The following is a 23,109-nucleotide window of genomic DNA, read 5'->3' on the forward strand; positions in this document are numbered from 1 at the left end:
CCTAGAGAAGTCAATTCCCTGGCTTCAAAGGTTTCCCCCGCCCGAGGTCTTTGAAAGGAGCGGTGGGGAGCAGACCGCCACCCCCACCCCGGTCTCCACGCTCCCACCCTCCCGTTCTCTCCGGAAGGAGCACTCATCTATTTATTTGCACCGAGTTTGTTTTCGCGTCTGCCAGACGCGGACCGACAACCTGCACCCCGCCCCCTCGGCGCGGCTGTGGGCGGGGCCTTCTCTCAAACCAATGGGACACGGGGGTTGGGGAAAAAGAGGAGGGGCTTATCGGGCAGATCAGGCCCCGCCCCCGGCCCCGCCCCCTGCACACAAAAGCCGCCTGATTTTTCCCAGTCAGGGAAGCGGAGCCGCGCCAGCCCGCCGCGGGCTCGGGGAGGAGGGGACCCGGGGGCGGGCGTCCGGCCGCGATGACGGGGGGCACGGCGACGGCGGGGGGCCGCGAAGCCTCTCGCTGAGCGGAGCCGCCTCCCTCCCACCCCCCCCGGGGGAGCCCGGGGACCGCGGAGCCCGCGAGCGCCGGCCGCGTTGCCCCGGTGACCTTCGTCGGATGCGGAGTCGGCTCGCGGCATCCCGGAGATGCGCTGAGGCCTGGGGACCGCGAGGGATGCGCGGCCGCGCCCGGCCCGGCTCGCCTTTGTTTGCCAGTGACAGCGCCCACGGGCGACGCCGCGGGGAGGTGAGTGGAGCTCCGCACCTCCCTTCCGCTCCCCGCCCGGCTCGGGGGACGCGGTGCGCGGAAGCCTCCAAGCCCGGGACCCGCGGCCCTGGGCGGGGGGGGGGGAGCGGGAAGCGGTGCCGGGGGGTGGTGGGGGGATTGCGGGATGCAAAGCCCGCGCCTCCTGCGCGCGCCCGCGCCCCTCGCACCCCGAGCCCGGGCGGCCGGGCCCCGAGCATCTCCTCCGCGCGCGCCCGCGCCGCGCGCGCCCGCATCTCGCGCACCTGCAGCCAGCCACGATTGTAACCATTTCTTCGGCGTTGTCCACAGCCCGGGCGGGCCAAAGCGCCAGCGCCTCGGGAAGCTGAAATCCACCCGACCCGTTCCTGTGCCCGCCCCGGGGAGCCGGGCTGGGGGGGGGAGTGCAGCGGCGGTGCGGGGAGGCCCGGGTTGATTCCCTGTGTGGACCGAGGCTTTGCCTACCGGGTGGGGAGGAGGGCAGCGGGCCCGGGGCGAGCGCGGGGACTCCTCTTCTGCTCCCGAACTCGCTGCGAGGTGCTAAGGCCGCAGCGCAGCCGAGCCGGGCCCCGCGCGGTCGCTCGCGGTGCCCAGGTGGTGCAGCCGGGCTCTCAGCGCGGGCGCGCGCGCGGCTCACCGGGGACCACCGCACCCCACATCTGGAGGATGTGGTTCCGCCTCTGGCTGGGGGGGCCCCCCGACCCCCCCCAGCTGGAGTCAGGCCCCGCGCAGGGGGGAGGAAGACCCCGTCCTCCAGGTGGAGGAAGGACGCGAACTTGAACCCGCGGCCGCGGCCGGCAGGGCTCCTGCGCGGAGCGCCTGGAAGGGATTATTTTTTCTGCGGCTCCGCGCCTTCCCGTCCCTCCTCCATGAATGAATGACGAAATCCAGCCGCACGGAGAGGACGGCGCGGGGAGCCCCCTCCGCGCCCCTGCGCGTCCGCTCAGGCCGCCCCGGCCACAGGTGGTCGCGGGCTGGGGCGGCGCGGGGCGGGGGGCCTGCCGCGCCCAGCCTCGGTGTCAGATGCCGGCCCAGCGCTCGCCCCCCCCCCCCCCGCAGGGCTGAGGGTTAACGCGAGGCTTCGGACCCGGGGAAGCGCGGACAGGGACGCACGCACGTGTCCATCCCAGAGCCGGGCACCGAGGGAGGGCCGTGGGGACCACGCTCCGTGGTGGCCGCTGAACGTGGTCCTGAAGTCTTGTCACCAACGTGCACACAGGACAGGAAGACGTGTTTCCTGGAAGACCGGTTTTCCCCCAGTCCCTGTGGCACCTGGCACCGGGGTCCTGTTCTGGGCAGGCCTGGTGCTCACCAGGGCGGGCTTCCTCCCGCCATTCATGACAACTGGAAATGCCCCTGTACCAAAGGGGACACACCATGTCCTCCCAGGGGGGTTGGGGAGACAGAAGGATCCTCCCAGGTGGTAAACTGGGGAGGGGGATGGAGCTGTCTGTCCATCACAGGAAAATTCCTGCCCAAGAACAAGTCATCTCTAAATCAACTCATTTACATACAGACTGGGAAGGAAACTGAGGCACAGAAGAGACGTCTCCGATCTGCCTAGACAGTTCTGATCCTGCTCCCAGACCATCCCTCTTCTCCACCACTACCCCCAGCACTTCAGAACAATAAAAAGAAAACCGGCGGGGTTGGGAACATGGCTCAGCGGTAGAGCGCTTGCCTTGCAGGCATGAGGCCCTGGGTTCGATTCCTTAGCACCACATAAGAAAAAAGAAAAAAGCTGGAAGTGGCGCTGTGGCTCAAGTAGTAGAGCGCTAGCCTTGAGCTGAAGAGCTGAGGGACAGCACCCAGGCCCAGAGTTCAGGCCCCATGACCGGACCCAAAAAAAGCAAAAAAGAAGAAGAAAAAAGAAAACCGGCCTTTGGTGATGATAAAGGTCTGATTTCTGATGGACCGGTGGCTCACACCTGTAATCCTAGCTACTCTCCAGGTTGAGATGTAAGAATTGCGGTTCAAAGCCAGCCAGGGCAGAAAAGTCCGTGAGACTCTTATCTCCAATAAACCACTAGAAAACCAGAAGTGGCGCTGTAGCTCAAGCCATGAATTCAAGAGCTCAGGGAAAGCCCCCAAGTCCAGAGTTCAAGCCCCACGACTGACCCTCCCCCCCAAAAAAGGATCTGATTTCCCACTACTGCTGGGTGTCAAGGGGTTTCCAGGAATTTCTCACTCTTGGGAAGACAAAGGGGCAGGGCAGGAGAGTTAATATGTTGGCCATTCACACTTCAATATGAAGTCTGTGTATGGGTAAGAAAGAGAGAGAGAGGCAGTCCTAGAACTTGAACTCTGGGCCTGAGCGCTGTCTCTGAGCTTTTTAGCTCAAGGCTAGTGCTCTACCACTTGAGCCCCAGCTCCACTTCCAGTTTTCTGGGAGGTAATTGGAGATAAGAGTCTTACAGACTTTGCTGACCAAGTTAGCTTTGAATTTCAGTCTTCAGACTTCAACCTCCTAAGTAGCTAGGATTACTGGCATGAGCACCCAGCAACAAAAGGTGTTTTTCAAAAAAAAAAAAAAAAAAAAAAGAACAAAAGCAAGCAAGCAAGCCGGGTGCTGGTGGCTCACACCTGTAATCCTAGCTACTCAGGAGGCTGAGATCTGAGGATCACGGTTCAAAGCCAGCCTGGGCAGGAAAGTCTATGAGACTCTTATCTCTAATGAATCACCAGAAAACTGGAAGTGGTGCTGTGGCTCAAGTGGTAGAGCGCTAGCCTTCAGCTGAAGAACTAAGGATCAGCGCCCAGGCCCAGAGTTCAAGCCCCAGGACTGACAAAAAAAAGAAAGAAAAAAATTCATTGCTTCCAAGTTGAGAGTCCAAGAAAGAGAAAGAGGCTTGAGAGTGCCGGGGTCATGGTTTGGCTGGGGGACGGTGTAGTTCAGAGCTCCCAGGAGATGGAGGCTTGTATTTGGAGGCCCAGACCCTCCCTTGGGCTCCAAACCTCACTCCAAGGTGTCCTCGTTCACGAGAGGTAAGCCCATTCTTCCCCCTCCTGCCCCCCCAGGTTCATCCCTGCTCCACACCAGCCCCTCTCCCTGGTTCCCATGGGGACCACCGAGGCCACGTTGCGGATGGAGAACGTGGACGTGAAGGAGGAATGGCAGGACGAGGACCTTCCGAGGTAAGGCGTGTCTTCCCCATCATGTCACCCAGGTGGTGGGGGAACCGTGGAGGCCTGTGGATATCCAGAGCCTGTGGGAGCGGCTGCGGCCCAACCAGGACATCTGAGGGGGGTTTCCGGGGGCTGACCTGGCTCTGGCCCACTCAGTCTCTTCTCCCATGCTCACCTTGAGCAGGGAGATGACCCCCTGCCCCCCCCCCCCACCTCTCCCTGTGATATCACAGCAATGAGTCCAGGCCTGGCACATAATGAATAGTTGCTTAATTAGCACATTTTCTCCAGACTCCTACATCTACAACACTTTTGTTGTTGTTGTCGGTCATGGGGTTTGAACTCTGGGCCTGGGCACTGTCCCTCAACTCTTTAGCTCAAGGCTAGCGCTCTACCACTTGAGCTACAGTGCCACTTCCAGTTTTCTGGTGGTTCATTGGAGATAAGAGTCTCACAGACTTTCCTTCCCCGGCTGGCTTTGAACCATGATCCTCAGATCTCAGCCTCCTGCGTAGCTAGGACGACAGGTGTGAACCATCGGCCCTGACTACTTTTATTTTTTTAATTTTTTTGCCAGTCCTGGAGCTTGAACTCAGGGCTTGGGCACTGTCCCGGAGCTTCTTTGGCTCAAGACCAGCACTCTACCACTTGAGCCACAGTACCACTTCTGGCCTTTTCTGTGTATGTGGCACTGAGGAATCGAACCTAGGGCTTCATGCATGCTAGGCAAGCACTCTACCACTAACCACATTCCCAGCCCTCTAAGAACTGTAAAATTCTTCCCAAACCATCCTGTAGATATCCCAGTATTCCAATTTTGTTGTCATTTGGGCTTGAAGTCAGGGCCTGTGCGTGGTCCTTGGCTTTTCCCACTCATGGCTGGTGTCCTATCACTCAAGCCACAGCTCCACTTCTGCTTTATGCTGGATAATTGGAGAGAAGGAGTATCTAGACTTTCCTGCCTGGGCTAGCTTCAAACCATGATCCTCAGAGTAGCAAGGGTTACAGGTGTGAGCCACCGGTGCCCAGTGTAATCTCTGTTCTGATCACTATCTTTGGGCAAGATAGAGCTTGTATATACAGTAGGTGCTCATTATATAAATTGGGTAATGAGTAATGCTTACCGGATGGAAGGCAGCTGCAATGTGAATGTCTTTGTTGGCTGGAGACAGAGGTTCATCTCTAACCCTTGTTGGGCCAAGTCACCCCCAGAGACTATACCCAAGAATTTGCCTATAAAGTATCAGGAGAGCTGGATGCTGGTGGCTCACGCCTGTCATCCTAGCTGCTTAGAAGTCTGAGATCTAAGGATCTCAATTCAAAGCCAGCCCAGTCAGGAAAGTGGGTGAGACTCTTGTCATCAGAAAACCAGAAGTGCTGCTGTGACTCAAAGAAGTAGAGCACTAACCTTGAGCAAAAGAGCTCAGGGAAGGTCGGGAGCCAGTGGCTCAATCCTGTAATCCTAGCTACTCAGGAGGCTGAAATCTGAAGATCTTGGTTCAAAACCAGCTCAAGTGAGATTCTTATCTCTGATAAACCACTAGAAAACACGAGGTAGTGCTGTGGCTCAAGTGGTAGAGCGCTAGCCTTGAGCTGAAGAGCTGAGGGACAGTACCGAGGCCTGGAGTTCAAGCCCCAGGACTGACAGAAAGAAGTAAAAAAAGTAGTGGGAGAGGAGACTGTTCAAAGGGCCAGGTGTGCTCAGCCTCCTGCTAAAGATTTTTTGAATCTCAGCCTCCTGAAGTGCTGGAGTGACAGGTATAAGCAACATGACTGTACTCTGCAGGAGCATTCGTGGAGGACTGATTCTAACCGCCACCCCCCCCCCCCCACACACACACCTAGAGGCCGGGTGCTGGGTATACATAGAAGCTGCACATCTCTCTGGTAGACATTAATCATTTCTAGGTGACATGTAATTCAACATACACAGATACACATTCACTGTGTTTCTAGTTGCTACATGGTAGGTCGGAGTTAAAATGACAAGGGATTCTGTAGTGCTCTACAGGGATACATTTTATTTTTTGGTCAGTTGTGGGGCTTGAACTCTGGGCCTGGGCACTGTTCCTTATCTCTTCAGCTCAAGGGGAGCACTCTACCACTTGAGCCATAACGCCACTTCTGGTTTTCTGGTGGTTCATTGGAGATAAGAGTCTCATGGAAGGGCTGGGAAGGTGGCTCAGTGGTAGAGCACTTGCCTTGCATGCCTGAGGCCCTGAGTTCAATTCCTCAGCACCACATAAGCAAAAAGAAAAAAGCTGGAAGTGGCGTTGTGGCTCAAGTGGTAGAGCGCTAGCCTTGAGCTGAAGAGCCGAGGGACAGCGCCCAGGCCCAGAGTTCAGGCCCACATCCGGACCCCCCCCCCCAAAAAAAGAGTCTCATGGACTTTCCTGCCTGGGCTGACTTTGAACCGCGATCACTCAGATCACAGCCTCCTGAGTAGCTAGGATGACAGGTGTGAGCCACTGCCGCCTGGCTTTAGGAGATTTTTTATCTCCAATTAACCAATAAAAAGAAAGACATCGGGCAGGTAAAAAGGAAGGAAGGGGAAGAGGAAGGAAGGAAAGAAGGAAGGAAGGAAGGGGAAGAGGAAGGAAGGGTGGGAGGGAGGGACAAGTAAGTTAAGGCCCCTCTCAAGCCTTCTGGGGTCAGCAATGGGGCCCAACGCAGCTGCAAAGGGCAGCAGGGGTGGGGACCAAACAGGAGTGGAGGGTGTCGATCCACTGAGCCCCCAGCTGCAGGGCCTCCTCTCCAGGCTCAGCAGCCCACTGTTGGGGGGACAGTGGCCTGGCTGTACCTCCGGGGCCGCCAGCTGGGCAGTGTGCCCACAGGGCTGCTGTCTTCCTGGGCCCTGGAAGGGGTGGGAGCAGCTCTTGAGGCAGCTCCAGCTGGGAACACACAGAGGTGTCTCTGTGGGCAGCTGGGGTTCTTTCCCTCCAGCCTCTATTCCTCCATGGGGGGGGGCTTCAGGCAGCCCCTGGACATCACCAGCCTGAGCCCAGTATGTGGGCCTCACCTTCTGCAAATCCCCACCGAGCCAGAGCTAAGCGCAGCCTGAAATCACCCAGCCTCCTGCCTCAGTTTCTCTATCTGGACTCCATCTAAACTGAATTACATCAGCAAAGACTCTACCCTCACAGAAGGTTACAAGTCAAGGCGCCAGTGGGGCCTGGTATGGTGGTGTGGAAGCTGAGATCTGAGGATCATAATTTGAAGCCAGCCAAGGCAAGGAAGATCCACCAACAAAAAGCTGGACTGGAAACGTGGTTCGAGTGGTGGAGTGTCAGCTGGGCTAAACCTTAAAAAAGACTAGGGGTGTGGCTCAGTGTTGGGGGTGTGGCTTGTCAGGGATATGGTTTCAGTAGTAGAACACCTGCCTATGAAGCAAAAGGCACTGGTTCACTAATATCAGAAATAGGGCTGGGAAGGTGGCTCAGTGGTAGAGCGCTTGCCTTGCATGCCTGAGGCCCTGGGTTCGATTCCTCAGCACCACATAAGAAAAAAAAGCCGGAAGTGGTGCTGTGACTCTAGTGGTAGAGCGCTAGCCTTGAGCTGAAGAGCTGAGGGACAGCGCCCAGGCCCAGAGTTCAGGCCCCATGACCGACAAAAAAAAAAAAAAAAAAAACAATTTTTTTTTTTTTTTAGAGATTCCCAGGGAAGAGCTGGAAGCAGGTGGCTCAGGCCTATTAATCCTAGCTATTCAGGAAGCTCAGATCTGAGGACCGTGGTTCAAAGCCAGCCTGGGTAGGAAAGTCATAAGAGTCTTATCTCCAGTTAACCAGCAGAACACTGGAAGTAGTGCTGTAACTCAAAGTGGTAGATCAAAAGAGCTCAGGGGCAGTGCCCAGGCCCTGAGTTCAAGCCCCACCTTCTTTTTCTTTTGGTGCAGGGAGAAACTATTTCCGACTCTACAGAAAGACAAAGCCATATGGCATAATGAGGTGACCCCTACTTTTTTATTTTTATTTTTCCAGTACTGGGGTTTAAACTGGTACCTTGTGCTTGCTCATCTATGAGCCATGCTTCCAGTCCAGCTTTTTGCTGGTTAATTGAAGATAGACTCTCACAGGCTTTTCTGCCCAGTCTAGCTTTTTTTTTGGTGGGGGGGGGCCCAGTCATGGGGCCTGAACTCTGGGCCTGGGCGCTGTCCCTCAGCTCTTCAGCTCAAGGCTAGCGCTCTACCACTTGAGCCACAGCGCCACTTCCAGCTTTATTCTTTTTGCTTATGGGGTGCTGAGGAATCGAACCCAGGGCCTCAGGCATGCAAGGCAAGCGCTCTACCACTGAGCCACCTTCCCAGCCCCTGCCCAGTCTAGCTTTTTTTTTTAGATGTGATCAGTAACTTAGTTTTATTTCCTGTGCTAACAACCATTAAAACCCCAAACAAAATAAGTGGCCCCTAGCACCCAAGGACCAATGAAGAGAAGCCATTAGGTCGTCACCCTTAAGCAACAAGTATTTCTAGAGTCTCTCCAGTCTAGCTTTGCACAGCAATCCTCCCAATCTTCAGAGTAGTGCAGATTATAGGCATGAATTACTGGTGCCAACCCTGTAGGATGTGTGTGGGGGGCAGGGGAGGAGGGGCGGGGGGCGGGGCATGAGCACACACACATACCAGTTCTGGGGCTTAAACTCAGCCCCAGGCACTGTCCCTTCAAGGTAGCTCAGTGGTAGAGCGCTTGCCTTGCATGCCTGAGGCCAATTCCTCAGCACCACATAAGCAAAAAGGAAAAAGCTGGAAGTGGCTCAAGTGGTAGAGGGCTAGCCTTGAGCTGAAGAGCTGAGGGACAGCGCCCAGGCCCAGAGTTCAGGCCCCACGACCGGACCCCCCCCCCCCCAGCAAAAAAAAAGAGAGAGTTTCACGGAGTTTTCTGCCCGGGCTGGCTTTGAACCGTGATCCTCAGATCTCAGCTTCCTGAGTAGCTAGGATGACAGGCGTGAGCATCAGCGCATGGCCTAACCTCTTTTTTTCTTTTCTTTTTTTTAAATTTGTGGGTCTTGGCTCTTGAACTCTGGGCCTGGGCGCTGTCCCTCAGCTCTTCAGCTCAAGGCGAGCACTCTACCACTTGAGCTACAGTGCCATTTCCAGCTTTTTCTGTGTATGTAGAACTGAGCAACTGAGGAATCCAACCCAGGGCTTCAAGTATACTAGACAAGCACTCTACTACTAAGCCCTGAAACTCTTATCTCTAACCACCCAAAAACCAGAAATGGAGCTGTGGCTCAAAGTGGTAGAGTGCTAGCCGTGAGCAAAAGAGCACAGAGACAGCGTCCAGGCCTTGAGTTCAAGCCTCATGATTAAATAAGTAAATAAATAAATAGTTTCCTCTGGCAGGAAGAGTGGGGAACTGGGAGTGGGGGGGGAACCCCAGGTCTGTTGACTCCTTTGCTATACATACTGGAGCTGTGCACCTGCACTGAGTGGACACCAGAGGGCGGTAGAGGGCAATGACGAAGGGCCTATGGGTCCCAGCTCTCTGATGCTGCCTGGGCAGCAAGATGATTCTAGAGGATTCTAGAATAAAAGGAAATGGACAAATGAGAAGATGCTAAAAGGAAGTTCCTACACTGCCTCTCCTTCCCCTCTCCTGCTAGGGTTTGCACAAGATTCCAGTTTCTACCAATTGCTGCTGGTTTGAAAGCAAAGGTTTCTTCCTTCAAAGGGAGATGGGGCCCTGTGTCAGTGACTCACGCCTGTAATCCCAGCTATTCAGGAGGCTGAGATCTGAGGATCGCAGTTCAAAGCCAGCCCGGGCAGGAAGGTCTGTGAGACTCTTATCTCCAATGAACCACCAGAAAACCAGAAATGGTGCTGTGGCTCAAGTGGTAGAGCGCCTGCCTTGAGCTGAAGAGCTCAGGGAAGCACCCAGGTCCAGAGTTCAAGCCCCATGACTGACAAAAATAATAATAATAATAATAATTTGGTTTTCTGAAAGGAGTTTTCCAATGCATGGCCTATGAATTTTCTGTGCCAGGAAAGAAGTGGCCAAGTGTAATATCTTACCCTTGAAATCGAGCTTCTTAGGAAGCAAGTGTTGGGATGATCAAGATTGAGCCAGTCTGAACAAAATTTTAGTAAGACCCCATCTCAACAAACAAGCCGTGTGTGGGTTTTCGTATCTTTTGTCCCAACTACACAGGGATAGGAAGAGCCAGATTCCAACCCTGGGGGCAAAAGCATTAAACTATGTGTGAAGAAATAACAATAGAAGAAAGGGCAGGAGGTGTGACTCCTAGAGCACCGGCCTAGCAAGTACAAGGCCCGGAGTTCAAATCCCAGTCCCACCAAAGAGGGAAAAATTCAGATTAAAGGAAAAGGAGGACGTGTGTGGGAGCTTAACGACTTCCAGGAACTCAGTGTGTTTTGTGGATCTTGTCTTTCTCTCTCCCCCCTTGTCTTGTCTCCTTGCTCTCCTCCGGATCACGCTGGGGTCCTGACTTGCTCCTGTGGCGCGGTCGGCAGGCCGCTCCCAGAGGAGACTGGACTGGAACTGTTGGGTAGCCCGGTGGAGGACACATCCTGTAAGTTCTCACGCATGCGTGCACACAGAGCGTCGGTGGCTGTGCCCAGGCTGTAGAAATGTCAGCGGTCACCTGGGTGGCGGTGGGGCCGGGGGTGGGGGGCACAGAAACTCAGGGACACAGTTGTTCTGCCTGCCAGCATGCAGGGGAAGGAATATGGTCAGGGAGAGCCTAGAACATCTTGTCTTGCTGTGTGCCCTCAAGCTGGTTACTTAACCTCTCTGGGCCTCTAACTTCTTATCCACCAAAGGCATCTTCCTCAAAGAGGAAGCATGCAAGAATTAAATGAGATAGTGAGGTCAATCCAGCTAAATAAGTTCCAAGCCAACCCAGGCAGGAAAAGTCTGTGAGACGGTTTGTTTTTTTTTGTTTGTTTGTTTGTTTTGTCTTTGCAAGTCCTGGGGCTTGAACTCTGGGCCTAGGCACTGTCCCCGAGCTCTTCAGCTCAAGGCAAGCGCTCTACCACTTGAGCCACAGTGCCACTTCCAGCTTTTTGGTGCTTAATTGGAGATCAGGGTCTCAGATTCTTAGACCAGGCTGGTTTTGAACTGTGAGCCTCAGATCTCAGCCTCCTGAGTAGTTAGGATGACAGGCGTGAGCCTGCGGTCCCATCCCACTGCCTGGCTTACAGGCAGGATTTGAAGGCAGGGCTGCCCAGCCTGAGGGAATCCCGGAGGGAGTCCCAGAGCACCCCCTCTGGGCCCCCCACAGCAGAGGAGTCGTTCAAACCCCCCTCTCCACCCGGCCACACCCTGGGATGGGAGGGAGGCTGGTGACGGCCCTGTGCCTTGGGCTCCCGTAGCTCCTCCCAGCACCCTGAATGTCCTCGGAGCCCATCGCAAGAGGAAGACGCTGGTGGCCCCCGAGATCAACATCTCCCTGGACCAGAGCGAGGGCTCCCTGCTGTCCGACGACTTCCTGGACACCCCCGATGACCTGGATATTAACGTGGACGACATCGAGACGCCTGACGAGACCGACTCCTTGGAGTTCTTGGGGAACGGCAATGAGTTAGAGTGGGAAGGTAGGAGCCCCCCCCCGCAACCCAGCCCCCCCGCCCAGCGCTGCCCATCCCCACCTGGTCCCCAAATAAATATAAATAATATATCAGACACATTGCTCTGCCAACGTGCAGGGGGCCTTTTGAGGCTGATGTTGAGAAATACATGCTGTCCGTGTATTGCCGGGATGAATATTTACCCAAAATGAGCTCATCGATGGTGGAGTACCTCCTGTAAAAGGAACCTTTGGGGCTGGGAAGGTGGCTCAGTGGTAGAGTGCTTGCCTAGCACACATGAAGCCCTGGGTTCGATTCTCAGTACCACATAACACAGAAAAAGCCAGAGGGGGTGCTGTGGCTCAAATGGTAGCGGGCTAGAGCTTCTTTTGCTCAAGGCTAGCGCTCTACCACTTGAGCCACAGCGCCCCCTCTGGCTTTTTCTGCTTATGTGGTGCTGAGGAATCGAACCCAGCGCCTCATGCATGCAAGGCAAGTGCTCTACCACTGAGCCACCTTCCCAGCTCCAATTTCTTTTTAATTTTTAATTTTTATTATTTTTTTTAAAGCTCAGTCCCTACATTTCCCCTGACAACTTCAGTCCAACCTGATGTGGTTAGCGAAGTGTCGAATAAGCTGTTGTTCAGCCTGTGGCCTGGGAGAGAGGCAATGGGGCGCTGCTCTCCTGGGGCCTTGCCTCCAGATATGATCACATTCGCTGGAAGATCGTCTGTGTTAGCTGCTGCTTGGTGGGAGGAGAGTGCCATTCTGGAAGGCTTCCTGGAGGAGGTGGCATTTGCGGCCCAAGCCGGGAAGCCAGGTGGCAGGTCTGCTGGCAGCCACACGTGTATGATCCCTTCCTCCTTCTCCTCCCTGGTTTGCTGACAGATGACACCCCCGTGGCCACTGCCAAGAACATGCCTGGAGACAGCGCGGATCTGTTTGGGGACGGGGCCGCGGAGGAGGGCAGCGCGGCCAACGGGCGCCTGTGGCGGACGGTGATCATTGGGGAACAAGAACACCGGATCGACCTGCACATGATCCGGCCTTACATGAAGGTGCTCACCCACGGAGGTGAGTCCTCCCTGACACCCGTCTGCCTCGCCGCCGCCCGGGCTTTGCCCGGACGCACCGAGAGCCAGGTTCTGTCTGCGGTCCGTAGCCTGCTAACCTGCCATCTTAACCCGGAGGAGGCCTGGGGGGCTAGGGACAAGGGAGGTGCCATGCAGACAGGGCACTGGCTGCCCACGCCAGGCTGGTGGACAGCGCTGAGCACGTGGGGTGGGAAGAGGCCAGCCGTGGGGGGACGCAGGGCATGGTGCACCCTGGGGCATCTCACAGCTGGCAGAGGACACTGCCCACTGGTGCCCGGGGGACTGTGTCACCCACGGGCCTCCTGTCCCCAGGGTACTACGGAGAAGGCCTCAATGCCATCATCGTCTTCGCTGCCTGCTTCCTCCCGGACAGCAGCTCCCCAGACTACCACTACATCATGGAGAATCTCTTCCTGTGAGTCTCTTATCCAGCCCGGAGTCCCGGGCAGCTGCCAGATGCCTGGCTGTGGGGGCTGGAGAGGCGCCGCTCAGTACCAAGGGATGTAGTGGCAGCCAGTCCGGCTGGATCCCGAGGCCCCGCTGCCCGTGGACCGCCCTGTGCCTTTCATTCTGGGCCTTCATAGCCCTGTTGTGATTATTCCTTCACCACCACCATCAACATCACCCTTATCTCCATCATCACCATTATCATTAGCATCTCCATCCTCCTCCTCCTCCTCATCGCTGCCGCCACCATCAGTACCAGCGTTCATGTAGAAGTCACCGCATTGGCAGACACCAGGTGTGGTGTTTTCTGCCTGATCACCTACCATCTTTCCCACCACTGCATTGTTTCTGCTCCTCAGTTCAAAGGCTAGGCACACAGCACTTAAACCACTAAGTGCCTAAGGACTCTCAGGTACAGTTGAATCAGATACAAATATAAGGATATATATATATATATATATATATATATATATATATATATATATATATATATGTGTATATATATATATATATGTGTGTATGTGTATATATATATATATATATATACTGTCTGGCATGGTGACACACACCTGTAATCCCGGCACTAGAGAGGCAAATGCAGAAGTTAAATGAGAGCAAGGCATAAGACAATTGACCTTTCACCACTATGCCCACAGATGTAGACTTGCAGTAATCAGGGATTGTCCCTATGCTCCTCCCAGAGTGGACCAGACAAACCTGCCCAGGAGTGTCTGTAGCTGCCCAGGTGTGTCTGGCCCGATGGAAGGCCCCGGTGGCAGGAGACAGGCCACTGTGACAGGTGTCCTGACCCTGGGTGCCTCCCCTGGGGTCCTCACTGTTGTCATCGTGGACCAGGTATGTCATCAGCAGCCTGGAGCTGCTGGTGGCCGAGGATTACATGATCGTGTACCTGAACGGCGCCACCCCTCGGCGGAGGATGCCTGGCATTGGCTGGCTGAAGAAGTGTTACCAGATGATTGACAGGAGGTGAGCGGCAGCTGGGTGGTTTGCTGGGATTGTGGGGACCAGATGGCCTAAGGGCCGCCATGAAGTGCCACTGCACTCCCCAGGCTGAGTCTCAGCTCTGAGGAGGCTGGCCTTTCCCTCTCGGCGCTGGCTCCAGGGCCACGTGGCCACTGCTGGTCGCAGGGTCTTTAAGGACATCCCTTCATCTCTGCTCCCCTTTTCTTTTTTTTTTTTTTTTTTTTGGGTCCAGTCGTGGGGCGTGAACTCTGGGCCTGAGTGCTGTCCCTCAGCTCTTCAGCCCAAGGCTAGCACTCTACCACTTGAGCCACAGCGCCACTTCCAGCTTTTTTCTTTTTGTTTATGTGGTGCTGAGGAATGGAACCCAGGGCCTCAGGCATGCAAGGCAAGTGCTCTACCACTGAGCCACCATCCCAGCCCCTCCCCTTTTCTTTTTTACCTTCGTTTCCCTCCCGCCCTCCTTCCCTCCCTTCCTCCCTCCTCTTCGTCCTTGTCTTAGGGCTTGAGCTCAGGACCTGGGCACTGTCCCTGAGCTTTATTGTTCAAGGCTAGAGCTCTAACCATTTGAGCCACAGCTCCGCTTCCCACGTTTTGGTGGTTCATTGCAGATAAGAGTCCCTCTGACTTTCCTTCCCCAGGCTGACTTTGAACCACAACCTTCAGACCTTCTCTTCCTCCATGAGGCACTGGTGCCCAGCTCTGCCCACCCCTCCTCCTTTATAAAGGACGTCAGCCATCAGATTAGGGCCCACACGCCCCTAGTTTGTGGTCAGCTCACCACAGCTGTCATCACACTATGCTCAAAAAAGATCACCTGGGGCTGGGAAGGTGGCTCAGTGGTAGATTGCTTGCCTAGCATGTGTGAAGCCCAGGGTTCGATTCCTCAGTTACCACCTACACAGAAAAAGCCAGAGGGGGCGCTGTGGCGCAAGTGGTAGAGTGCTAGCCTTGAGCCAAAGAAGCTCAGGGACAGCGCCCAGCCCTGAGTTCAAGCCCTAGGTCTGCCAAATACAAACAAACAAAAAGATCACACTGTTTGCTCACACAGTAGGTGACATTAAGTGTTCACCGGGCAGCTGTACCCCCCCTTCCACCTCCAGAACCTTCCACCTCCCACACTAAAGCTCTCTCCCCTTTTCCCATCCACCTTCTGGTCTCTCTCTTGCCCTCTTCCTGCTGTGGGGCCTTGGGAACTCAGGCTGAGTCCTCCTCCATCCCATATTTGGGTTGGTGCATATGGGGAAAGGGAGGGATGCGGGGTCCAGGGTCCACCTCTACCCCTGTCCCTTCCTCCAGATAGCTCCCCAGGGCTCGCTAGAGCAGCCCCTGGTGGCTACCCACCTTCCTCTTCCTCCCCACACAGACTGAGGAAGAATTTGAAGTCTCTGATGATCGTCCACCCCTCCTGGTTTATTCGGACCGTGTTGGCCATCTCTCGGCCCTTCATCAGGTGAGAGCAGGAGGGTGTCACCCAGGAGCCACACCTGCTGGTGGACGCTTGCATACACATTCAAAACTGGGCTAAAAATGCATTGCCAAAGCCCGGCACCGGTGGCTCAACGCCTATCCTCCTAGCTACTCAGGAGGCTGAGATCTGAGGATCCTGGTTCAAAGCCAGCCGGGGCAGAAATGTCCTTGAGACTCTTATCTCCAGTAAACCACTCCGAAAACCGCAAGTGATGCTGTGGCTCAAGTGGTAGATCGCTAGCCTTGAGCCAAAGAAGCTCAGGGACAGAGCCCAGGCCCTGAGTTCAAGCCCCAGGAGTGGCAAGAAAAAAAAGAAAGCATCTCCAAGACAGGTGGGGGCGTGTCCCCACGTTGGGGGCGTGTTTATATAAAGGGGCGTGTCCATTTAGTGGGTGTGTCCACATGGTGTCATTGTCAGTGGTGGGCGTGTCCATGGACTGGGGCATGCCCTGGTGTGGTGGGCGTGTCTTGTGGTGGAGGTGTGTTCTGCTGTGGTGGGCTGCCCCAGTCTGGTGGGCGTGTCCATGTGGGGTATGCCCTGGTGCTGTGGGCGTGTGCTGTGATAGGACAGGCCTATGTGTGGGCGTGTCTTCCTGTGGTGGGCGTGTCCCATCATGGTAAGGCATGGTAAGGCACTGCTGGTCGTGGGGGCGGGCTCCGTTATGGGGTATGGTTTGTTGGTAGGACATGGAGGGTCTCGCTCAATGGTACGGGTGTGGATTGGCTCCTTTCGTTCCCTTTTTGGAAGTGTATTGGACATAATAGTGTCAACGACCTTCTGGTCTAGGCTGGCTTGGAACTGCGCTTCTCAGATCTTAGCCTCCTGAGTAGCCAGGATTATAGGTGAGGGCCACCGGCTCCTGGCTCCTAGGGACTTTTAATACTCTAGCAAGTCGTTTTCTTTTCTTTTTTTGGGGGGGGGGGTCCGGTAGTGGGCCTGAACTCTGGGCCTGGGCGCTGTCCCTCAGCTCTTCAGCTCAAGGCTAGTGCTCTACCACTTGAGCCACAGCGCCACTTCTGGCTTTTTTCTTTTTGCTTATGTGGTGCTGAGGAATCAAACCTAGGGCCTCAGGCATGCAAGGCAAGCGCTCTACCACTGAGCCATCTTCCCAGCCCGCAAGTTTTTTTGTTTTTGTTTTTTTGTTCTGTCAGTTGTGGGGCTTGAACTCAGGGCTTGGGTGCTGTCCCTCACTCAGCTCTTCAGCTCAGGGCTGGCACTCTACCGCTTGAGCCACAGCGCCACTCCGATTTTCTAATGGTTTATTGGAGATAAGATTCTCATGGACTTTCTTGCCGGGGCTGGCCTTGAATCGTGATCCTCAGATCTCAGCCTCCTGAGTAGCTAGGATGACAGGCGTGAGCCACTGGCACCCAGCATCCTAGCATAGTTGTTATCACGCACATCACCTACCAGTGCATAATATGCAAAGCATATAAATTCATTTGCACAGAGTACTTATTTGCATATTGAGCAGTTTAATTAGTGATGTATTTGGGTAAAGTGATGAACATGCACTTTGGTCTAAGAGAGCTGTATTTTGTCCTCAATTCCTAACTGGGTGTCATAACATTGCCTTGATTGCACCGGAGATCATTGGGAGGGGATGGCGAGCAAACTTCTCCATCTGCAGTGGAAGGAGAGGGTAGAAGCTGAGCCACCCGGGGCCTGTGCCTGATGCTATAGGCGTGTCCTTAATGGGGCGTGCCTGGTGTTTGTGGGTGTGCCCCACAGTGGTGGGCGTGTCCGTGCCATGGGGCGTGCGTGCCTTAGTGTTGTGTAACCAACTTCAGCCCGGTCCATAACCCCCAGCGAGACAGAAAGCCCCATGAAGCCAGGACAGCCTGGCTTCATGACTTGGGCCTGATTTTCATTGTTGGCATCGGGGCTTGAACTCAGGACCTCTTGCTCTTGCTCAGTTTTTACTCATTCATGCCTGGTGCTCTACCGCCTGAGCCATGCTGGACAGGGAGGAGCCACTCCAAAGCCCTTCTTCCTTTAAACCAGATCCACAGCCCAGCAGGTGGCCATGTTCCACTGGCCCTTCTTTGCCAGGATTCTTTGGGGGTGGAATCTGGGGTCTACTCTGCACCCCAGGAGGAGGTGGGCATCCAGAGGGGGCATTGGGGCAAGGTGGGGGGAGGTGTAAGCCTGTGGACCTGGTGTGTGTGTGGTCGGTCACTTGGGGACCGGTGGTGGCCGCCGGGGGGCGCCCTTCTGATCTTCTCTCCTCACTCTCCTGCAGCGTCAAGTTCATCAGTAAGATCCAGTATGTCCAGAGTCTGGAGGAGCTGGAGCACCTCATCCCCATGGAGCATGTGCAGATCCCGGAATGTGTGCTGCAGTGAGGACCCCCCCCCCGCTCTCCCCCCCCCCCGCTCTCCCCCCCCCCCCCCCCCCGCACCAGAGCCGGGCCTCACCTCCCAAAGGGAAGGAAGTCCCCCTCAGTGTCTACCCTGAGTCCTCCCCTCTCTTTCAGGTATGAAGAGGAGCGCCTGCGGGCTAGGAGGGAGAGGTCAGTGCTGATCTGTGAGGGCCGCGGGGGGGGGGGGGGGGGGGGGGGAGGGGAGGGGGGAAGGGAGGCTATTCAGGGTTCTCATCCCAGAATAAAGGTGTCTGCCCATGGCGGATAGAGCCTGCCTGCCTGGACAGGACTTTGGGGTCAGCTCTGGGCTCAAATCCTACCTGCCCAGGCAGTTCGACGGGATAGTAGGCACGTGAGAACATTTAACTGTTTGAACCAGATGCAGGTGGCTCACACCCGTAACTCTAGCTACTCAGGAGGCTGAGATCTGAGGATTGTGGTTCAAAGTCAGCCCAGGCTGGAGAGGATATGAGACTCTTATTTCCAACTAATCAGCATCAAGCTCAAGTACAGCTGTGGCTCAAGTTGGTAGAACTGCTAGCCTAGAGTGAAAAAGGCTCAGGGATAGCACCCAGGCCCTGAGTTCAAGCCCCTGCACAAAGTAAATAAATAACCGGTGCAAAAAAGGGCTGGTGGGGGCTGGGAAGGTGGCTCAGTGGTAGAGCGCTTGCCTTGCATGCTTGAGGCCCTGGGTTCGATTCCTCAGCACCACATAAGCAAAAACAAAAAAGCCGGAAGTGGCGCTGTGGCTCAAGTGGTAGAGCGCTAGCCTTGAGCTGAAGAGCTGAGGGACAGCGCCCAGGCCCAGAGTTCAGGCCCCACAACCAGACCCCCCAAAAAAGGGCTGGTGGCATGGTCAGGAGTAGAGCACCTGCCAAACAAATGAGAAGGACCTAAGACCAAAAGAAAGAAAAGGAAAAAAAAAAATAAGAAGAAGAAATGCACAATGGAGCATCTGATAGGCAGCTAAGAAAAACCCCAATGACTCAGAATCTTCCTTCCCCAACTCCCTGCCTGCCACCCCTCAAAGCACTTGATTACTTTTCTCCATCATCTCCACCTGGGGCCCAGTGCTACCCCACGGCAGGTAAATCATCCCCCCACTGTCCACAGATCACGGTCACCGCTGGCCAGAGAGGCCAGTGGGAGCCAAGGCCTCCGGAGACACGGCCCAGCTGGCCGCCCGCTCACCTGGCTCTCTCTCTCCACAGCATGAGGCCCCACCCTGAATTTCTGCTGCCCAGTGCTGAGGAGAAGCCCGAGGAGGCGCTGGAGGAAGATGGGTGCGTGCCTGGGGCCCACGGTCAGGCCAAGAGGGATCACCACCAGGGACTAAGACTGGGCTGGCTGAGAGGTAGAAAACAAAACTAGCCTAGGCCAGCACCAGTAGCTCCCACCTGCTCAGGAGGCTGAGATCTGAGGATCATGGTTCAAAGCCAGCCCGGGGCAGGAAAGTCTTACCTTCAATTAACCACCAAAAAATAGAATGTAGAGCTCTAGCCTTGAGCTAAAAAAAATAACTCATGTGCAGTGTCTAGGTCCTGAGTTCAAGCCTCAGGATCAGCGCGCGCGCGCGCGCGCGCGCGCGCGCGCGCGCACACACACACACACACACACACACACACACACACACACACACACACACACACACACACACACACACACACACACGTTGGCAAGTAACTCCAAGCCTCCTTTCTTCTGCCACAGGTCCACTGAGGTGACAGAAGACCAGGAAACGAGGTGGGTGAGGCTGTCCGTAGCTGGCTGCTCTGGGTGGTTTCGAACCTTGGAGTACTGTCCTTCCGTACGCTGGAGTGAGGGATATGGTGACAGGAAGGCAGGAAGGCAGTGGTTATGGTTAACCAGTGAGCCACCCCTGAACAACTCCAGGGGATACTGTTGCACAGACCAGGGTGCTAGTTTGACCCTATGCTGTGTAACATAGCCATGTTGTCCAATAGAGCTAGGTTCCCTTCCCCCCCGCCCCCGCACCTCCCCCAGCCCATGAGATCCACCTGGTTCTGGATTTCTAAAGAAATATCGTCTATGGGGAGCCCCAGGGCCACCCCCAGATTGAATGGTTCCCAGGCAGGACTTGCAGGAGTCTGCAGAGCTATTATATTCATGGCTGTGGTACCGCTGGTACGTGGCAGTGTGCAGGAGAGAATAGGAAGAAGTTTCTAGAGTCCTCTGGGAGTGGAGCTTAGGGACAGCTCGTCATTTTTTGCAGCAAGGGTGTGTGACAAGTCGCACAGGGCACTGCCCGGGAGAAAAAGGTCACCTGGGTCCTGTGTCCAGGGACTCACTGCACGTCAGTCATGTCCAGCCCTTTGGGGAGGTCCAGCTGACCCCACGTGATACCAGCGGCACCCCAGGTCACCTCCTGGGCATGCGGTCTGTGGCGATCGCCAGGCATATGCCAGAGGTCAGAGACTAGATTTAGAAGATGGGCAAGGGCCCAAAGCTTCCTTAGTATATATGGGGTTGCTGGGCTCCAGTGGCTCACGCCTGTAATCCCAGCTACTCCGGAGGCTGAGATCTGAGGATCACAGTTTGAAAAGACCCTGGAAAGACCCTGACACTCTTATCTCCAATTAACCACCGAAAAGCCAGAAGTGGAGCTATGGCTCAAGGGCTAGAGCTCTAGCCTTAAGTGCTAGCGAGCGTGCACACACACACCACACACACACACACACACACACACACACACACACACACACACACACACACACACACACACACACACACAGCAGCTCAGAGACAGTGCCCAGGCCATGAGTTCAAGCTCCAGGATTGGGGGTGGGGGAGTGCAGAGTTAATGCTTCCCTGACAACAATTCTGCAAGTGTGACCTGGCTCCAGTGTCTGCTTTGGTGACTCAGAGAGCACCAAGTTAAGAAATGAATGTCAACAGTGGTCTGAGAGCAGCACCGCCTCCCTATGCAACCAAGTAAAGGAAGCTCCCTGTGCGCTTGTGAAAGACCTTGACCCAAGCTCAGTGGGCTGGAGCTCACACAAGGAAATCATCCACCGTGAGCGAATGTCAGCAAGCCACCACCGGCAGGACTAGATCCTCCCCTGGAGATACTTAGTGGGAGATCATAAAAACAAGCATGCTCACAAGACTGGAAATGCAAAGTGAGAAACTGGAGATGGATGGATGATGGCTAGATGGGTGGATGGATGGATCATGGATTCGTGGATGGATGAGTGGGTGGACAGATGGATAAGTAGATTATGGATGAGTGGGTGAATGGATGGGTGGGTGTATGGATGAATGGATGGATGGATGGGTGGGTGGGTAGGTGGGTGGATGGATGGATGGGAGGGTGGATGGGGGTGGGGGGATGGGGGGGATGGATGGGTGGATGGATGATGGGTGCGTGGATGGATGGATGGATGGATGGGTGGGTGGATGGATGGATGGGTGGGTGGGTGGATGGATGGATGGGTGGGTGGGTGGGTGGGGGGTGAGGGGATGGGTGCCTGGATGGATGGGTGGGTGGATAGATGGATGTGTGGGTGGGTGAGTGAGTGGATGCATGGTTGGATGGGTGGGTAGGTGGGTGGATGGATGGATGGATGGGTGGGAGGGTGGATTGATGGGTGAGTGGATGGGTGGATGGATGGATGGATGGTGGGTGGGTGGATGGATGGATGGATGGATAGATGGATGGATGGTAGGTGGATGGATGGGTGGGTGGGTGGATGGATGGTGTCTGGAGGCTCTCTCTAGTGTGACTCAGCAGGAGACCCCCTGAGTCTGTTTTTCTGCTGGGCCCCAGAAGTGGCAAGAGCACTGCGTGGGGACCGGTGGCCAGCCCTGCAGCTGGCTGAAGCGGGTGACCGTGTGGAGGGGCCTCTCCCGCCTGACACACAGTAATGACCCTCCTGGCTTGCGTTCCCCGCTCCAGCATGTCCTGAGACGGCGGGTGCCTGGAGAAGGCCACGAAAGACGATTCCGGACGTGGAGGAACCTGCCAGACGCCCTCCGGTCCCAGGTCCCCTCCGGCCTCCGCCTGAGCGCATCCCCCCAGGCGCCAGCCTCCACCACCCGCCTCCGAAGCCCAGTGTTCTTTTACTTAACAAACAAAAAGTGCAGTATTAGCATGTTGGAGAAAGGACCAGGTTCTCAGCCCTCCATCCTTCCACACCCACAAGCCGAGGAAGGTTCCAGAGCCTTCTCTCACCTGCTACCAACGCCCACCGGCCCTGGCTGGCCCTGGGGGTTCTTCTTTCCCGTGCCTTCCATTGTACGACTCCACCCTGCGGTGTGTGGCCTGCTGCCCCTGACACTTACCGCCCTCCCCCCGCCACCACACACACACTGTGCCACACCTTCGGGGTACCCCCGGCCTGTGACCTCACACCCCAAATCCACAGCTCTGGTCTCATCTGACAGCCCCTATCTCCTGGAAACGCGCCCCCCCCCCCCCGTCTCCACCTTTTCCTAGGGAGGCTCAAAACCCATAGCACAAATGAGAACTGTCCTGTGACTGCATCTAGAACATTCTAAAGTCCCTTTGAATGCCGACAATGCCACGGCACAGGGGTGAGCTTGGGGGTAGGAACTCCCCTGTCTCCCCAACTGTCGCCAGGCTGGGAGTCGTCACATAGGCTCCTGCACCCTCGGAAATAAACTGGGAGAGGAAAACGGGGGTTCCTGGGGCATCCGGAAACTCGCTTGGAGGGAAAATTGAAATGTGCATGGAATGCAAGAACCCCATCGCCATCTGAGAGCGCGGCGCTCTGGGCTGACGCAAGGCTGCGCTCCCGCCCCCCCAAGCATCACCGGAGACCCCCAAGAATGGGGCGCCCCCCATCTCTGGAGACCTAAGGGGAGCCTGCAAGTGCTACCTGCACTCCAGGCTGGAGACTTCAGCAGCCCCGAATCTGAGCGGGCAGCGGGGGTGGACACGGCGGCCCGCCACAACCAGCCGTCCAAGAAGGTTCTCGAAATGCCCAACATCCCAGGACCTGCGACAGCAGAGGAGTGTGTTTTGGAGTGACTGCTGGCATTTAATGCCGAGAGAGGGACAGAATGGTCCAGAACCAGAGTCGGGGCAATTGGAGTCTTAGGCCTTGTGCTCTGACCCTGAGAAATGCCAGGTTTTCCCGGTCAGCTGGGGCCTGCAGACCCCACCAGGAAGTGGAGGGGGTTCAGGGCTGTCCTTTGACATCTTGGGGATCCCCAGTGAGCCCGAAACCTTTGGAAATCTGGTGTGTTTTGTTTTACATTCCCCAAGTGGCAAGTAAAAAGGACAGTGGGACGGTGGCCCAGGTTCGTGTCACCTGTAGCCGGAAGCAGCAGCAGCTGGCGGGCGGGCCACGTGTGGTGGCCCTGTCCACCTGGCTCTTGCTTCTCCCACACAAGGCCTCTTCTTACAAAAGGTGATGCTGGGGCGGGGGGGGGGGGGGC

At 55.8% G+C, this 23,109-nt stretch overlaps 1 protein-coding gene and 1 long non-coding RNA gene across 2 annotated transcripts; one reads left to right on the forward strand and one right to left on the reverse strand.

Annotated features, from left to right (window-relative positions):
- Window positions 1-478: 478 nt before the first annotated feature.
- Window positions 479-23,102, forward strand: LOC138813922 (caytaxin). Its single transcript, XM_070002517.1, has 13 exons — window positions 479-688; window positions 3,704-3,820; window positions 10,278-10,336; window positions 11,139-11,360; window positions 12,222-12,407; window positions 12,740-12,842; window positions 13,730-13,861; window positions 15,222-15,308; window positions 17,569-17,667; window positions 17,803-17,838; window positions 18,900-18,971; window positions 19,399-19,431; window positions 21,605-23,102. The coding sequence occupies exons 2-13, from the start codon at window positions 3,744-3,746 to the stop codon at window positions 21,612-21,614; spliced, it is 1,116 nt and encodes a 371-aa protein (XP_069858618.1). The 5' UTR covers window positions 479-688; window positions 3,704-3,743; the 3' UTR covers window positions 21,615-23,102.
- On the reverse strand, window positions 16,852-17,790 carry LOC138813933 (uncharacterized). The gene is made up of 3 exons (XR_011367877.1): window positions 17,744-17,790; window positions 17,483-17,562; window positions 16,852-16,950 (listed from the first exon to the last, which is right to left on the reverse strand). It is a non-coding gene; the product is annotated as an uncharacterized lncRNA (long non-coding RNA).
- Window positions 23,103-23,109: the final 7 nt, after the last annotated feature.

The sequence above is a fragment of the Dipodomys merriami genome, unplaced genomic scaffold (genome assembly GCF_024711535.1).
Source record: "Dipodomys merriami isolate MVZ:Mamm:240054 unplaced genomic scaffold, mDipMer1.0.p SCAF_6, whole genome shotgun sequence".
NCBI lineage: Eukaryota > Metazoa > Chordata > Mammalia > Rodentia > Heteromyidae > Dipodomys > Dipodomys merriami.

What these genes read in the sequence shown, in the direction of transcription:
- LOC138813922 (XM_070002517.1), top strand. Translation starts at nt 3,744, where the DNA reads ATGGGGACCACCGAGGCCACGTTGCGGATGGAGAACGTGGACGTGAAG. An exon ending in TACCAGATGATTGACAGGAG is followed by an intron (nt 13,862 to 15,221) that starts GTGAGCGGCAGC and finishes CTCCCCACACAG; the next exon opens with ACTGAGGAAGAATTTGAAGT. An exon ending in CTGCGGGCTAGGAGGGAGAG is followed by an intron (nt 17,839 to 18,899) that starts GTCAGTGCTGAT and finishes CTCTCTCCACAG; the next exon opens with CATGAGGCCCCACCCTGAAT.